The sequence below is a fragment of the Anas acuta genome, chromosome 16 (genome assembly GCF_963932015.1).
Source record: "Anas acuta chromosome 16, bAnaAcu1.1, whole genome shotgun sequence".
Classification (NCBI taxonomy): Eukaryota; Metazoa; Chordata; class Aves; order Anseriformes; family Anatidae; genus Anas; species Anas acuta.
The window spans coordinates 1,169,050-1,186,214 of record NC_088994.1 but is presented as its reverse complement, the minus strand read 5'-3'; the positions used below and the strand labels follow the sequence as shown (position 1 = coordinate 1,186,214).

Below are 17,165 nucleotides of genomic sequence, written 5' to 3'. Positions count from 1 at the left end.
CCCAGGAAATGCATTAAATTGAGAGTTTTAATCTATGCTGTTCTTCAGCCACCTAGCACATAGCCAGGTCACAAAGGCAGGCTAGGCTGGGTTTGGATTTAAGATTTCTGTATAACCACGCACCACTTACACAGGTAAATTTTGAAATCACTCATTTGTTAATCTGCCAAATTAGGAGATTACCTACACCCACTGGGGATTATCCAGAGTGTCAAGATAAAAACAATTAAACAGAGCCACAGACTTAGCAACTCGGTCCACGCGGTATAATCGCCACTGAAGTTCTAGCATCTCGACTTCTGTGAACTAGAGGAGAATCTGACAGCTGTTTAGGATGTTCCAGAGGAACAGACCAAGACCTGATTTTCCAACTGTGTTTCACAAGCTCAGCACAGCTGAACAAAAAGGCTCATCACATGCCCTGCCTCACACTTGCTGCAAGGGGTTGTTCCAAGTACGGGGCCAAAACTTTGCTTCTGGTCACTGGCTTGCCTCTTCAGCCAGGTTGGACTACGTGAGTTACCACGCATGAAATCAAACTGCCTCCCAGCTGTCACACATAAACACAAGTACAAGATGTGTTTATGTGTGACACATTATGTGTTTATGTGTTTATGCACCCAGCACTGCATTCATCCTACCTCCAGTTCTTCAAGACCCAGGGCACGCTTCACACTGACATTTATGGCTGAAGAATGGTCCAGCTCTTATTTAAGGCTTTTTTGCTTCCAAAAAAAAGCCTTGTGCAGGGGGAGCTTTGCTCCCTGCCTCGCTCACCCACGATGTCCACACCCCATGGGACCCATTCCTTGCTGCCCGCACACACGGAGTGTCCTGCTGCAGGTGCAGAGTGGGGCCAGGCGCTCATCCTGTACCACGCCATACCCTGCTCTGCTGCTGCTTTCCTCAGCACAGCAACATCCTGCCCAGAGAAGCCCCAGGCTCATTTCTGACATGACCATGGACGTTCTGGCTCCACACTGGGGCTGAAAAAGCCCAGACCCCACAGCAGCACAAACTGCAGTGCTGCACTCGGTGCCTGCTAGTGCAAACAGGGTTGTACAACTGCTCCAGCCTGGGAAGTACAAGAGGGACCTTGCAGTAAGCATGATTCTCACTGTGCAGACTGCAGCTAATGAGATCCACTTGCAGCAATATCCCAAGAGCATCCCCTTTGTGGCTTCTTCACTACCCAAGGCCAGATAAAAGGAGAACAGCAGTTTCAGCATATGAGGAAGGAGCACTCAGCCACACCCCCACACCATACATCAGCCCGGTGTGCCTGTCAGTCCTCCCAACTCCTAAAAAAATCCCTAGACTGAAACTCTGGAACCACATGGGCTTATTGCCATCCGAGATCTAAGAAGGCAACAGCTCAGAGCTCCCGGCCAAGAAGGCTCCTTCCACAGTTCAACACCATCAAGAGCTGCAGCAGCTTGTCCTCCGCAGTGACATTTCCGAGTTGTTCTTGTCTGCGACAATTAAAGACCACAGCACTAACAAAGCGAGTACAGCTGCTGCACTTCTGTGGGACAAAAAAAGCTGTCAGAGAGAGGATGCAACCTTGAGGTTCCAGCATCCAGTCCACTACCCCCGTGGTTTTGTAAGAACACCAATGGCCTAAGACACTTATTAGCTTATCGTGAACGATGTAGCCTTGGAATACCTGACATGTTTGAAATTGTTTTCTTCCACCTGGCAAGCAAAATGCTAACACAGCTGCTGTAAATAAATTAACCAATTCCATTACCAGAGAATGACCTCACTGCAGATCATTCATCCTGCTCTTGATTAACTTATTTAACACCTGATGTCACATCACAACCTGTGGTGCCTTCCTGGGAGTCAGCAGCAAAGTAGGTAGCAGGGCAAAGAGAGCTGGTTTGGGGTGTCCCGAGCAGGAGGGAACGAAGGACAACCTCCGTGCCCTTGCCCCGTGATAAGACGCCTGCCGGACGTGCCAGGGTAAGGAGACTGCTCATGGGCTGCCCCTGGATCTTGCCCAAAGCACCGTGCTGGCTGCTGCCTCCCCTCCTGGGAGTAGACAGAGCACGCCAGCAGCAATGCTGCCCGGCCACGCTGGCAGCGTCCTGAGGAACCCCCAGACCTTATCGCAGTAAGGGTGGGAATAGAGCGCCCTGGCTTCAGAATCCAGCTCAGTACCACCCTTCACCATAGACACTGGGCTCCCCGGGTTGTGAGTAATGCTCTGTAATTAAGTTACGCATTAATCCCAGATAAGCAGCAGCGAGGCTGTGCAATGAGTAAGCTCGGCGAGGGATAAGAGGGCCCGGTTCAGGACCTAGCAAGGAGGCAATGGGAACATCACCCACCTGCAAAATCCCAGCCTGCAGGTGCCTGGCTCCCAACCTACCAGGGTTGCTGTTTTATACCAACAGGAAACAAATCCAGCCCAGGGCGCAGGCTGCACGTCAGCTCCGGGCAGCCCGGCGATGCTGCCCTGCCCCATGGCCACTCCTCATTGCCTGGTGGCTGCTAAATTAGCAGGGACTATCCTCAATTGGCAGGGACTAGCAGGTTACAGCTCCGCACATCACCCCTGCCCCACAGCCCTGGGGAAATACAAGCAGCTGAAGGTGCACACTTGGGGTAGCACAAACTCCCTCTTGCCCCACAGACACTTCTTTAAGATGTTGTACATGGCAGCAGGCATTTCTGCGAGTGACTTGTCTGTTTACCCAGGGATCTGAACGCTCGTTAGCTGATATGAGAAACAGAGCAGCAACAACAACAAAAAAATTAGTTCCAGACTGACTGCGCCCAAAACGCAAGCTTGGCAAACAAGTCGGGAGTCAGATGCTTCCCTGGAAAAGATAAACACACCAGGGAGGGCAGACGGTGCTCGGAGGGGCGAGCAGCCCTCCCGCGCAGGCACAGCCCCTGTGGCTGGCTGCACACCCTGCTGCATCATCCTATTGCACAAGCAGCTCTGGATACGGAAAAGGCACTTGGCAGACGAGCAGGGAAATTAATTTATAACAGGTGGGCACATCCCCACGTTCAATGCCCGGAGCAGATTATAACCAAGGCAGCTGCAAGAAGCTTCTCTGGGCAGCGGGCACGAGGGCTGGCAGCACCGGTGTGGGCTCCGTGCTCTGCCCCCAGGGCACGGGGGTCACCCCTCGGGGGGGCTGGGACCTCCTTCAAAGCCAAACCCTGTGAGCTGTCGGGGTGCTGAGCAGAGACAGGGAGAGATCCTGCAGCCCCTGGGGACTTGGGGTCAGAAATGGCAGCATGCGGTGTGTGGCCCTGCTCACATCCCACTCACACTCCTCCTCGGCACTGCCAGCAGCGGTGTGTGCTGCGGTCAAAGGCTTCAGCTCGCAGCACAGCACAGGAAGGTAACCTGGGGGATCCTGCCCACAGTGCTGCAGTACCCCTCCCTCCTGGCCAAGGCAGCAGCCCTTCCCTCCATGGCAGATAACAAGATTTTAGATTACATTGATTTATCCACTCAACTTATCCGATTTGCCCAGGTCAGGTTCGCTCCTCCAACGTATTACAGCTAAACACAATCATCCTCTCATCCCTTCCTCCACAGACAAGCCCTTGCCAGCACTTCGCAAACACAGCCCTACAAATGCCACGTTTCCCCTTCATCATCATCCTCCTCCTCCTGCAATTTGCTTGTTGTTTTTTTTTTCAACCTGCTCCCAAGCCAGGTGGGGACGCAGTGCCCCCACTGCCCACTGAAGGCCACGAGCACCCAGGGAGCCCCAATGCCTCCAGGAGCCCTCTATGCCCTCAGCAGCACCCTGGGGACATGAGGACACCCAGTGCCACAGCTCCCAGTGTGGGGCAGGAGGTAGCAGCTGGGGGTTTGGTGTCAGCACCACTTGAGGAGGACGTGCCTCACTATCAGCTTGCTCTAGCCCAACAGTGAACAAGCCCATTACTGCATCAACTCACATTTTGGCTTTTTTAACCAGGTGACAGCAGAGCAGCTGAAGCACAGCGCAGGGCAGCCTCCCCCGCACATCGTGCGCTCCCTCTGCAGCCCTGCTGAGCTCGGTGCTGTGAAGGAGCCACCCTGGGGTTGCCCAACGGGGCCAGGTGTCAGCAGATACCCCATGCTGGAGGTTAAAAACCATTTGACACAACACAAGAAACTGGAAAGCAGGTGCTGACAGGCTGACTTGATAGCCACAAGCCTGCTGAGCGCTTGAAACACAAAAGGGTGCCTGACCTGCACTTGTCCAGAGTAACAGACACAAGTTAGGGCAGGAGGATATGCAACAGGCTGCAGGAAAAGCGGGGAGTGCAGGCACCTGCTTCCACGTTGTAATTGCGCAGGTTGGTTCACCTCAAAGCAGAATGGAGCATTATCTCCTTCCTCCAGCCCAGCTATTGGTTTACCTCCACACTGGCCCTTTTTCCACCTCGCAGGCTGTGCCGACAGCCACACGCACAGAGCTGGGGAGCGGGGCACCCACAGCTGCTCCCTTCTGCACAGCAGCAGTGAGGGGAAAAGAGGTTACCAGAATAGCTTTTTTTAAAAAAAAAATAAATAAGATGGAAGGTGGTCTAAATAGCTGGTGCATCCTAAATAACTTGTTCAACTAAGCTGGGACAGCTCTCACCATGGTGAAGGGAGTGCTTGCAGCACACCGATGGCACACACAGGCACGGGGAAGCACTGACGTGCCTCTGGTGACAACAGCAGAGAGTTAACCCTGCAGAAAGGGACACGTGCACCCTCCCCTGCTGCTTCAGAAAGACCCTGGCAAGTGCAAGAGCTCTCAGCCAAGGATGAAAATCACTTTAAACATGCCTCTATACCTGTTTATAGCAATCTTTCTGCCCTCCTAAGTGTGCACAGGGATAAACGCTGCACGACAGGATGGGTGCTAGCCTCACGTCCAACACGGCACCTCCGCGGGGCAGCAGGACAGGGGGAGACAGCTCTGGTGGCGAGCACAGACCCTTGTGGGCTCCAACGCTCTCAGCCAGTGGTGTCTGCAGCTGATAGCACGTGGGTTTGGTGAGGCTTCCTGTGAAAGCCCTGGAGAATCTCATCTGCTGCAGATGTGGAAAGCTCACAAATATCAGCTGCTGGTGTAGAAGGTAGAAGCCTGACTGCTAGCAGCCAGGGAGTCTTCCATACCTGCAGGCACACAACTTTGTGTATGGGGAAACAGTTTCAGTGAGAGAAGGAAGACTTTGAGGGAGAAAGTTCTCCAGGATGCTGAATTACAGCATCACCGACGTGCCCCGGCAGCCCCATCACTGTGAACTCTTCCTGTCTGGTCTCGTGTTTGACCAGCACAGCTCTTGATGCGTGCCTGCAGGGCCACCAAGAGCCCCTCTGCCCGACCCAAAACCGAGTGATGTTCTTGCTCAAGAGCTGGGCTCCAGAGTGGCACATTCAAGGGCTTTGATCCATTTCAAATAAGGCAATGAGCTTAGCCCTTGATTAAATACGTAGCATAATCCACCTAAATCTTGTTAGCCGAGAAGCCAGTGGCTTGTCTCTCCAGTGGCGGGCAGCATTTCGCTCCACTGCTGGGCGAGCACAGAGCACAGGAGCGGCAGAGGCACGGCACCCGTCCCTGCTGCTCCAGCACCTCCGCATGGATTCGAGGCTCAGAAATTCACAGGCTCCTTTTGCAAAGCTTCCCCCTGTAATGGAGTCTGTACCAGCCCTGCTGGGAGCACCTCCCAGCTCACTAGGAGCACCTCACAGCCAGCAAAGTCCTGAAACCCCAGCACTGCCTGTCAGGAGAAGTCATCGACCCTGACCACAGCCACCGCAGGGCAAAAATGTCATGCTAGGATGTGGGTTAGGGGAGCTCTGCTCCCACGAATACAGCACATTTATTTGAGCCTTCAGAAGACCAACACTGTGAGAAGAGGTACTGCTGCTGTTTCTCTCCGTGATCCCACACAGGGACGTGGGACACATGAGGCATGCAGCGGGGAAGAGGCTGCACCGGGGCCAAACCCTGCAAATCCCCACTGCCAGCTGCATGAGTGGCTCCTGAGCCCCCTGCAGCAGCCAGCAGGCTCCAGTGGCCACCGTCAGGCTGCTGGTTAATTCACCCCTGCTAGAGCATCGTGGGGCTGCTGTCATCTCTGTTACCTTAAAAAGCCCAGGCACGGGTCTTGGGGGAGTGCGAGGAGGAGAAGAAAATAGGTTTCAGAATTTGTGAAGAAGGGGGGAAAAAACACAAAAAAAGAAAACCGGTTTTAGGCACAATCCCAAAGCATGTTCTCAAGCAAGCTGGAAAAAAAACAAAACTTCCCAGGATTTCTAAAACAGAAAATGCAGCAAATCTAGGAGATATTTCCTTTAATCAAATACTACAAAGGAAGGCTCAGCAGAAAAAATCTGCTCCCAGCTGCACAGGGCTCGCCAGTTACCAGCTGGTGCAACAGAAATCATCCTTTTGGCATCTGTATCCTCAACCAAAGTCAGGAAAAGGAAAGGGCTGCCCGCAGAGTAACCGTGCATGATAAATGACAGCAGTTGAGCATTGCAGGGGCATTTCACTGCTTCAGAGGCTGCTGCTATAACAATCTTCTCTGACTCAGCAGCTGAAAGGGACACTGGGAAGGAAGCACCATAAAAAAAAAAAGTCATGCATTATTAATATGGATGTTGGCAGCAAGACATGAGTTGGAAAAACACTGAGGGGAAAAAATATGACTGCAGAATAAGAGACAGAGCTGCGTGTGTCGGAGCACTTCACACTAACCTAAAAGTGGGCTGAGGTCAGGCCAGTGGCTGCTGCTACCTACACGTGCTGCTGGGGCAGGAGGCCACCCCCCGCTCATCCCCCCAGCTCTATCACAATGTGCATTTATGGAGAGGAACCTGATGGGAATGATCTGCCCCCAAGATTAGTTGCTGCAGTCCCAGCTGGAGTACAGCAAACAGGGCAAGTCTTGGGCATGGCCCACACTAGCCGACGCTTTGGTTTAGGGTTTTCCTGCCCTGGCATGCAGCCATTTAGCCATCGTATCTCCCTGTGGGCTGTGCATCAATCAGCTGCCCACCAGCACCCCATGTTGCATTGCACAGCTCATGCCCGGCGCTGCCCCAGTGCCACCAAGGGCACGGAGCGCAGGGGTGGTACTGAAATGCTCCCCTGCTCCCACTGGGTAGGCAAGGAAAAGCCATCAGTGGGAGCTCGCCTACCTGCTGCACTGCAGTCTTTCATTTCCTGTTTTATTCTGCACGCTTCATGGATTTATTTATTTCATTATTATTTTTTTTTTTAAAGAGGCCAGAGGTACCTTGCCAACATTTAGCATCCGTGCAGCTGTCTTCATCACTTCCCATCCAAAATCCTCGTGTAAAAGCCTCAACTGCTGGGAGGAGGCACTGTACAGTAGCAGTGTGTGCTCTCCCAACTCAGATGTCCCAGCACAGCCCTCTGCGAGCCACCTGCCCTATTTGCAGCCAACCCACCCACTCCTTACCAGGAGGGCTCAAGCCCAGGCCCTCGTGCAGCTGCAGTACTGTTTACGCGCCTTGGAAAACCGGAGCGCCGCATCAGGTGTGGCACAGCATTGACTTCTTACAAAACACCCACAGTCACTACAAAACACATCCAGACTCCCCAGCCCGCCTGCTGCAGCTCACTCATTCACTATAGGTTTACACAAAACCAGAAAGCCCTAGAAAATTCCTTCTGTGAGCGAACACAGGGCAGTGTTTCTCTCCCTGCCGCGCCACGCACCGTGCCTGCGCCCACAAGGCTGCTTGCTGGCCAGGCCGCAGCTACATGTGCTGTCCTTGCGCTGCCCCTGGGACCAGGCCAGGCAGCAGATTAGGATGGCTGGAGGGAGACATTCTCCTGCCGGGCACTTACATCACCCTCCAGATTTTTGGTCTACCTTTCCTTTCAAAATAATAGCGGCTCTGAAGCGATACTAAGAGCCCTGGCATTTTCAGAAGTGCTAAGATTTAACAACCGTGATTTAACATTCTCCATAAAACACATCTGCAAACAGAGCTCAAAGAATTTTTTATTATTTTTTTTTAAGAACAGGTGCGAAAAAGCCTTAAAATATATGCTAAGCACACTAATGCACTGATGCTCGCCATGCTGCCAGAGAAAAACAGAACAACCCAAAGGCAAACAAGGAGGAAAAGCTAGCATGGAAATAAACTTCACTAAAATAACCCAGCAAAGGTTTTGTCAAAGTAAACATGTTTTATGGTAACAGTGCTGCTTTAAAAACAAAGCTGGTGAGGGGAAGATTTCCTCACTCTACAGAATTTTCCTTCTGGACTCCTGGCACTGCCATAGCAGGGGCTCTGCGGACCTGCTCCCCCCAGCCTTAGGTCGTGGCATCCACCCCTGCGAGGCTGCCCAGAAATTTCACTGTAATTAATCACGTAAAGACTCCACACATTAAAATGAGCCAAGACCGAGAGCATTCAACCAGGGGCAAGTGGGACACTCGCAGCTCCCCGCGCTCCTCGGCTCCAGTCCCTGCAGCTGTCCCCGGGGGTTCGCCACCCCCTGACGGAGCAGAGGCTGCCTGAATTAATGCAGTTAATGATCCCAGCCAGGGAGGACGCAAACCATCACAAACCATGGGCTCAGAGAACAAAGCAGCAGGGCCGCAACCCTCATTGCCACCAGCAGCCCCCTGAGGAGGCCAGCGGCCTGCTGAAGGCATGGCCATCCACGGTTTCCCGAGTCTTAAAAGATCAGGTATCCTGGAGACCTGGGCTGGCAACACTGATGTTTTTGCTGTAAGGTTTGGTCTGTTGCCAATCGCTGAAGTTTTGATGCAATTAATTTGCAGGAATGAACCTGGAAGGCTTTGTGGCTTTCACGAGTCATGCTCACAGAGACAGGTCGCTGAAACGTGAACTACTCGCATGCTCCCTGCGCTTGCAACACCGAGTGAGCCACCAACAAAATAACCCAAACCAGAAGTGCCTGACAGACGACATGGCCCACTGTCATGAGTGCTTAACAGCAAAGAAAAGCCGGTAATTCACCTGCCCCCTGAGAAACCCTGCAATTCCCAGCCTTGACCTGTGAGCCCTGAGCTGTGGTGCTGAGGTTGCAGCAGCTTCCTGGTCACACGTGCGGTTCAGAAAGCTCTGTCCTGGACATGACAGAGGCAGGGGCTATTTCCCTACACTGCTGCCAGCTTCCTTCACACTGAAGGCAGGAAACACAGAGTTCAAGCCCTGGTATCAAGCAGCATTTATCACTCCCCTCAGTCATTGTTGAGTATGATGCCTGCAAAAAGCTCAGAGAAACACCCCAAGAAATGCCTCGTTACTTCTTGGGCTGTACAATGCTGCTGCACAGACCTTTTAGGGTTGGGAAAGGAGGTAAACGAAGGCAGCACTGCCAGTAAGTTTGCGGTAAGCCACCACAAGGCAGAAGGAAGGCCTAGCAGGTGACAGACGGAACTGCCACAGCACAAACCTCACCGCCTGCAAAGCTGCGCCCTGTCCTCACCTGAGCGGAGCCCATTCCCACAGCTGCCACCACACCAAGCCCCAACCTCCGGCACCCACAGGGCCCTGCCTCCTGGCTGGAGCTGTGGGAAAAACCCAAGAGTGAAGAGAAACAAAACCTCTCCTGCCTCTTTCTCCACCGGCCATCGGGCCTGACCACAACTCCTTCTGCTGACATCCCCATGAAAAATGCATAGCGGGCAAAACAAGCAGCTCTCCATCCCTATGTCACCTCTTGGCGTCACCGCCACAGATGTCTCAGCCCCAGGCAGTGCTGTCCCTACAGAGCCACCTGCCCAGCACTGGGAACCCACCTGCTGTCACTTCTCCCTGCCGAGGGCAACTCCACGGTTTGGAGAAGAAGGTGGTATCAAAATATTTCACCATGTCCACACCTGGAGCTACCCCGTATTGCAGCTTGGCAGGAGGATGCACTGAACAGCCGATTTGGATCGGTCACACATGGCAGCGTGGTATTTCTATGAGGGATCAAAGCGGTAGGTTAGACGCACAAAAACGCCATGCCTTTGGTCTCCATAGCATTGCCCGGCTGGCCACTGAAACGCGGCGTGAAGGAATGGTGTTTCAAAGCATTTTGACCGATCATAAATCAAGCCCTTGCATCACAGATTTAATCCAGGCCTAATGCTGCTGACTTGTGCACTCTACAACAGGTCTGAAGCAATTTCTGATAAGTTTTGAGGAAGTAAAGCTTGAGTGAATTACAGCTCTCTCACACAGGTAATGATCTTTCACCCAATAATTTAAATTCTCTCTGTTATTTTCCCACATCAGATTCAGACAAGAAAGACTCCTGTACAGACCTAAAAAATATAGAAAAAAAATAGGCTCCAACATCTAGAGAAATAAAAAACAAAAACAGAAGCAGGCACCTGAGCACCAGGGGAGGCCTTGAACCTTCCTCCTTCCAGGAACCTGGTAACAACCCACAGAGAGGACCAAGGGCACAGTTTGACAAGTTTCTGCTGGTGAAGCGAGAGTTATCAAGGTGCAACTGAAGCACGCAGCACAAGCAACTTGTAAAAGTATTACTACTTCCAGCTGCAAGATGGAATTTCCCTGGTTTCCTGGTCCCTGTTACAAAAACGTGAAGCCAACAAGAAAAGACACCTCCAGGAAAGCCACATGAACCCCCACGATGTGCAAAGGCGTGACGGCCAGGGATTCTTACAACAGCCCCTTGAAGCACCTGCAGCCCTCTTGTTCAATTCAAGAGGCAATCAACCAGCAGCAGTTTCTGGAGGTGCAATGCCTGCGAGGCAGCTCGCTCAGCCCATGGCCTCCAGGTCCTGCCTGGGCACGGGGCAGTTTTCTGGGCAGGCTGATCCCTGTGGCACCTCTGGGGGTGGCTGCGGGCCCCCAGCACCTCTGGGTGATAAAAGCCTCAATGTGAGCAAGGAGACTGAACAGGCTTTCAGTTCTGTCTCATAAAAACAACAAACCAAGTGGCCTGTTGGACTCCAAGCCCCGTAGAGCATGGTCACAGCTCAGCAGACCCCCACATCAGATGGACCAGAGACAGCAGCACCAGGAGCCTGCTCCAGCCCTCACGAGCACAGCTCAGCACCTGCTTGTGCAGAGCTCAGGGGCAATGGGACACAGGCACAGGTGTACCAGCAGCTCCTCAGCCGCTGCATCTTTAATGGCCCCGCCAGGCTCTCGCCACGCAGCTCGGCGCGGAGCAGAACAATCAGCCGCCTCACGGAGCGCACAATGGCAGCGATGAGACAGACCCACATAATAACTCCATCCGCACCAGGAACAAAAGCCAGCAGATGCTGGGGAACAGCGTGGAGTAAAAGGGAACCCTGCTGCATCCACACGAGCGGCTCAGCGCCTGATGATCTGCTCTCCGAAGTGGATTTACAAGCCCAGGCCTGAGGACATGGGTTGTTATGGTGCAGTTCGGAGGAGGTCACGCATTTCAGTTGAGTGCCGCAAAGGAAGAGATGCTGGCTGATTGTCAGATTGCTCTGTAAGAACTTGAGGCTGCAAGAAGATGTCAGTTTTGTAGGTGAAATGTTGTTTAAGAACATAAGCAGGGGGTTACCCCAAGGACAACACAAACAGAAGTACCAAAGGCCCTGGGCTCATGGAAGGTGCCAGGCATGGCTGCTGCCCACGCAGGCTGAACTCTCCCACCTGCATCCTTGCTGGCACTAAACATGAAATTCTTCCTCACGTTTCCATCACGAGCAGCACAGTCCGAGCAGATGGAGGGCAGGCCACTGTCACCTGGCCTGGAGCACAGGACAGCACTGTGTGGGGCTTGATGAGGGGAGGTGACCCTGAGCAGTCCCCAGCACCTGGGCCAGGCTCTGCTCTCCCTGCGGGCACCAGGAGCCATTTTCTTGCCTTCCCAACCCATCAAGGGAGCTGTAAAGTGCGCCACGCCAATATGCTGAGACAGCACCCAGAAGTGCAACTGTCCCAGTTTCCTCCTGGCAGTGGGATACAACTGCTCGAACACAACAAGCCTCAGCAGCTCCAAAGCATTTTCCCTCAAATTGGCACCCGCTCCCCACCCAGGGCCTGCACCAGGCACTGGGGACAGGGCACAGGGGTGCCCCACACAGCACGTGTGGCCACTGGTCCTCAGGGTGGCCCCCAGCCACCTTGGGCAGGTTGCCTTCACCAGCCAAACGGACACGGGTCACCCTCTGCAGGCCAAGGTTTGCTGTAGCAGTGCATTTTCATCACTGTTAGACATCAAACAGATTAAAGCCTTTTAACGCTGGTTCAAAGTCACACACACAGCTTCCTAAACTTCAGGTCCAGTTCATTTGGATTTTTTTCTTTGAATTGAGACATGACCAAGGAATAGGATTAATCACTCCTCCACTTGTGTTTTAGTCAAGAGCCACAAGTTGCTCTTCAGTCTCTTCGCCAGCAAGCCCTGCAAAAGGATGGTTTTGGGGCTGAGGCCTCACACCGTGTCGAGCACTTCCCGTTTGCACACCGTTTGCTCAGTTTAGTGAGGGCTGCAGCATTGCTCACATCCTACCAGGAAAACTCGCTTTTCTTCCAACTTTCTCCTTACCTCTTTGCCCTAAATACAAACCGCTTCCAAGTGCCAGGATGATGAGCCCAGCCGCCATGGGAATACTGGGCTGGGTTTTCACGATGGAACATTTTTGGCTGAAAGTGGTGGAAAAGGAAAAAAAAAAAAACAGGAACCAGATCTTCTGTCACCTGATGGGGAGATGAGTCAGAACATCACTAACATCCACAGGCATGTGGGGACAGGGACCATCTTCACGTCTTTGCTTCCTCTTCCAGCACCTCAGAGAGGAGAGCAGGGGCTGGGACGTGGATGTGCTACCTGCAGTCCATGTGGGTAAAAGGCCTGGGCAATAAGCTGCTTTTACACGGGGATTTGCATTTTGCAGCACCTCTGGTTCCTGCGTGACTGTTGGCCACCCACAGCAGTGCAAAGCAAATGAGACAACGTAGCACAACTCTAGAGGAAGAGCAAAACTATCCCTGCAAGAGAAGTTTCCCGCTGATGCCATACAGCAACTCCCCCTTTGAAACCCGGCCACAGCCCCTGCAGCAGGCCAGGAGCACACCACAGAGCTGCTCCTCGTCCCGGCCCAAAGCTGTGCCCCCACCCAAAGCCGTGCCCCCACTAGCAGCCACGCTCTGCCGGGGGCCCAGCATCTGAGCAGTGCCATTTCCCCAGAAGGAAACCAGTCGTTTATTTCCAAAGCAGCTCACCCCTGCACCGCAGCTCTCTGAAGGGACATTCCCCACACCTGCCCTGCACAGGGCCATGAGATGCATCTGACAAAGCCGCTGCCAGCAGAGCTGGTACAAAACTGTCCTCAAACGGATGCTGGGGAGCTCTTGGCTACCCCAAGGCGAACATGCAGGACAGCGGCCAGGGACTCAGCAGTCAGCCCATGGGGACAGTAAAGCCCTGGGCCACCCCGCCAGGTAGGGCACGGGCACCCAGAACCTCACACGGGCTGTCCGCAGGACTCGTGCCCCCATGTGCAGGGCTTTGGGCACCAGCAGCACTCTGCTTTGCCCCGTACAAGGCTCCCAAAGCCCAGAGGCAGCAATGGGATGGGATCTGTAAACAAAAACCTGCAGAAGTCACTTCAAGGAGCACGCTTGGGTCTCCCTGGGATGTCTGAGCTTGGGACAGCACGAGCGATACCAATGACATTTCAAGGAGAAACTATCACTGGCGAGATTTTCAGTTTTATTGAAAAACCACAACCACAATCCTTTCCAAAGAATGGGTACTATAGCTAGATTGAAGGCCAAGCTGCCTGTGAGCCTTGGCTTCTTACAGAAACACGACACACAGCACGAAGACAACAGTTGCTTTGCAAGCCACAAGCCTTCCTGCCGCTCTGGGAGATGGGCACCCAGTCCCACGAGCACCGGGTGCCCTAGGTGCTGGCCATTCGGGCACACGGCCACCCTTGAAGCACGCCGTAAGGACAACCACCACCAAGCACGCCCCCCTTCTAAAACACGCACTTCTCATCTTTCTACTTTACCAACAAACAAAAAAAAAAAAAAAAAAGAGAGAGAGAAAAAAAGGAGTAGGATTTCCGCCAGGGAGAGTTCAGACCACAAACACTCAGCCAACACTCCACTTCTTCGAAAACAAACTCGGTGCTTCGCGGGCCCGCGGGGAGGTACGGCTCGGTTATAGCACGGCACGGCTCGGTATGGCTCGGTACGGCTCAGCTCCCACAGGCGGCCCCACGACCAACAGCAAAACCCCACTCCCATGCACACCCCCAGGGGGCCACCCCCCTGATCCCCCCCACCCCAAACCCGCGCTTTTTTTTTTTTTTTTTTTTTTTACCCCCCCCCCCCCTTTTTTCCCCCACTTCCCCCGCCGCACCTCCAGCACCCCGCGCAGCGGCCGGGCAGCACCGCGCCCTCCCGCACCCCTCTCCGTCCCCCCGGCGATGCTGCGGCCGCCCCCCCCCGCCCCATTACTCAGCGTTTCCCCTCGGAGCGGCGCCGCGGCCCGCCGCTTACCGATGCCCGGCGCCACATAGACGAAGTAGAGGAAGGAGGAGGAGAGCGAGAAGAGGAAGAGCGCGGCCAGCAGCGAGCGCCGGGGCAGCAGCCGCCAGGCGCCGCGGGGGCCGCGGGGCCACCGCATGGCCGACGTTGCCGCAGCCCTGCCGCACCGCCACCGCTACCGGCACCGGCAGCGCCACCGGCACCGCCACCGGCACCGCCCCGGGCCCGCTCGCATGCGCCGAGGCCCGGCGGGAGCGTGCAACCGGGGCCGCTCCGAGCCGCCGCCGCCGCCGCCGCCGCCGCGTGAATGAGCCGGGGCGGGGCGGGCCGGCCCCGGCTGCTCGCTCCCGCCCCCGCCGGGCAGAGCCGGGCTCCTCCCGCGGCCACGGGGGGCGTGGGGAAGGGATGGGAGGGGGTGGGTGGAGAGGCGGGGGTGTGGGGTTAGGGGGTGGCGGGGGACGCGGTGATGGCCCCGGGATGCGCGGTGATGGCACCCGGATATCGAAAGTGGCCTTGGAGCAGCCGGTGATGGCCCCAGGACACCCGGGTATGGTCGTGGAGCGCTCGGTGGTGGCCCCAAGGGACCCAGGCATGATCCTGTGGCACCCGGTGCTGGGCCCAGGGCAGCCAGGCATGGTGCAATTGGTGGTGGCCCTAGGACACCTGGTGATGGCACTGAGACACCCAGGTATGGTCCTGGGGCACCCGATGATGGTCCTGACACACCAGAGGTGGCCTTGGGACACTCAGTGATGGCCTTAGGACACTTGGGTATGGTCCTGGGATACCCGATGATGGCCCCAGGACACCAGAGGTGGCCTTAGTACATCTGGTGATGGTCCTGGGGCACCCGATGATGGCCCAAGGACACCCTGGTATGGGCCTGGGGCATCCATTGATGTCCCCAGGGCACCAGAGGTGGTCTTGGAACACCCAGCGGTGGCTCCAGGACACCCAGGTATAGTCTTGGGACACTACATGGTGGCCCCAGGACACCCCATGGTGGCCCCAGGACACCCAGGCATGGTACTGGGATGCTCAGTGGTGGCTTCAGGACACCAGAGGTGGCCTTGGAACACCTGGGCATGGTCCCAGGCCATCCACCACTGGCCTAGGACACCCAGAACTGGCCCTACAATACCCAGCAATGAAACCCAAGGCATCCAGCAGCGGGCAAGCAAGGGCTGAACCCCTCAGCCCGCCACACACAGGGCTGTGTTTGCCACCACCCCAGGTGCCACGCACGCACCACTGCAGGATGCAGAGCATCCAGAGCCTGCAGGCCGGGCAGGTGATGGGCACAGATGGGCAGAAGAGAGGGGGCAAAGTTGGCATGGTCAGCACAGCCATCAGCACCCGCAGCAAGCGGCAGCGCAGCTGGTTCGGGAGTAATTAAGTAGTTTTGCACATGTTTGTGGGCAGTTCCTCCGCTGTGTGTGGGAGGAGTTGGAAGGAGACATGGAGATGCCTGAAAATGAAAAAACAGGGAAGAAGAGCTTCCATCCCCATCGGGGGAGGGGGGCAGCAGAAGGATCTGCCAGGGCCCAGCACAGCCCACATTGCAGCTTGGGCCGCGCTGCGTTTCTTGCTTCTTTGTGCTTGCAGGAGCTGTGCAGCTCACACTGGGGCTGGGGCACCAGAGACAGAGGTAATTTCTCATTTTACCAGCCGGTAAAGCCAAAAAAGCCAAGGCCGGGCTGCAGGGGAAGACAGCAGGGTGTGGGCCAGGCTGCCTACATCCAGGGCAGGCTCCTCGAGAATGATGGGCTGGGGGTGGGAGATGGGGCCAGCCGCCGCTGCCAGGGCATGCCCGCTGTGTCCCCAACTGCCTCCACAGCCTGGTTGTTAGCCTCTCCCTGGCAGGAAGCGAGGCATTGCTTAATCCAAACTTCTGACTTTGCAGCCTGACTGTGACTTCAAGGCAGGAGCAGGCCCCCAAGCCAGGTTGGGGATGGATGCTGGAATAAAGGGCACTGCAGGTGAGGCTGTGTATCACGGTAACCCAGGGAAGGATCAGCCTCCCTCCCGGCCTCTGTGCAGCAAAGGCAAATAAAGAGAATGGTTCCCATGTGAGACCAGTGTGAGAGAAATACCTTTGTGTTGGATACATGGATTCGCTGAGGAGGGATGAGATAAAAAAGAACATAAAGTCAAACTGAGTGGGGATTAGCAGAAAAGTGGAAATCTCTCTTTAAAAGGTAGGGTGTTCTTGTTCATAATGCAACAAGGCCCAGAAGGATCTCGAGGACAGAGGATCCTCCAGAGAAGGGAGCCTGAGGAGGTAAGCAGGGATGTCCCTAGAGAGGCTGCGTGAGCTGTGATAACTTCAGGAGCAGGGAAATTTGCACTCGTTGTGTTCCACTGCACCGCCACCTTCATCGAGGGAAATTAAACCCCGAGCCCGGACAATTTGTAGCAGCCCAAAATATTGTAGCAGAACCGTGTGGTGCTGGCTGGGTCTTCTGTTAGCACAGCTCCTATCCAACTCCTAACAGCACGCCTTGGGCAAGGAAACCCAAAAAGATTCCTTGGCTGGCTTTTGATTTGTCTGATGCAGACGTGGTCAAAGGTGAGACATCACCACAACCGATAATCTCACCTTCAGAGCGTATTTAATTAGCAATGACACCGCTGGAGGAACCACCCAGAAACTGGCTCCCAGGCCCAGCTGCCTCAACAGGGACTGGCACAGAGGGGCAAG

The 17,165-nt window shown here is 54.9% G+C and overlaps 1 protein-coding gene across 2 annotated transcripts in view; it reads right to left on the bottom strand.

Moving 5' to 3' along the window:
* The window catches only part of B4GALT5 (beta-1,4-galactosyltransferase 5), a 31,817-nt gene extending 17,032 nt beyond the window's left edge, over positions 1 to 14,785 (bottom strand). Inside the window, exon 1 of one of the 2 annotated variants that reach the window (XM_068700299.1) lies at positions 14,477 to 14,785. In XM_068700299.1, coding sequence (XP_068556400.1) covers positions 14,477 to 14,603 — 127 coding nt within the window. In that variant the 5' untranslated portion in view covers positions 14,604 to 14,785. The remainder of the gene's footprint in view (positions 1 to 14,476) is intronic. The other variant, XM_068700298.1, reaches the window with a different exon arrangement.
* Between the last annotated feature and the right edge of the window lie 2,380 nt (positions 14,786 to 17,165).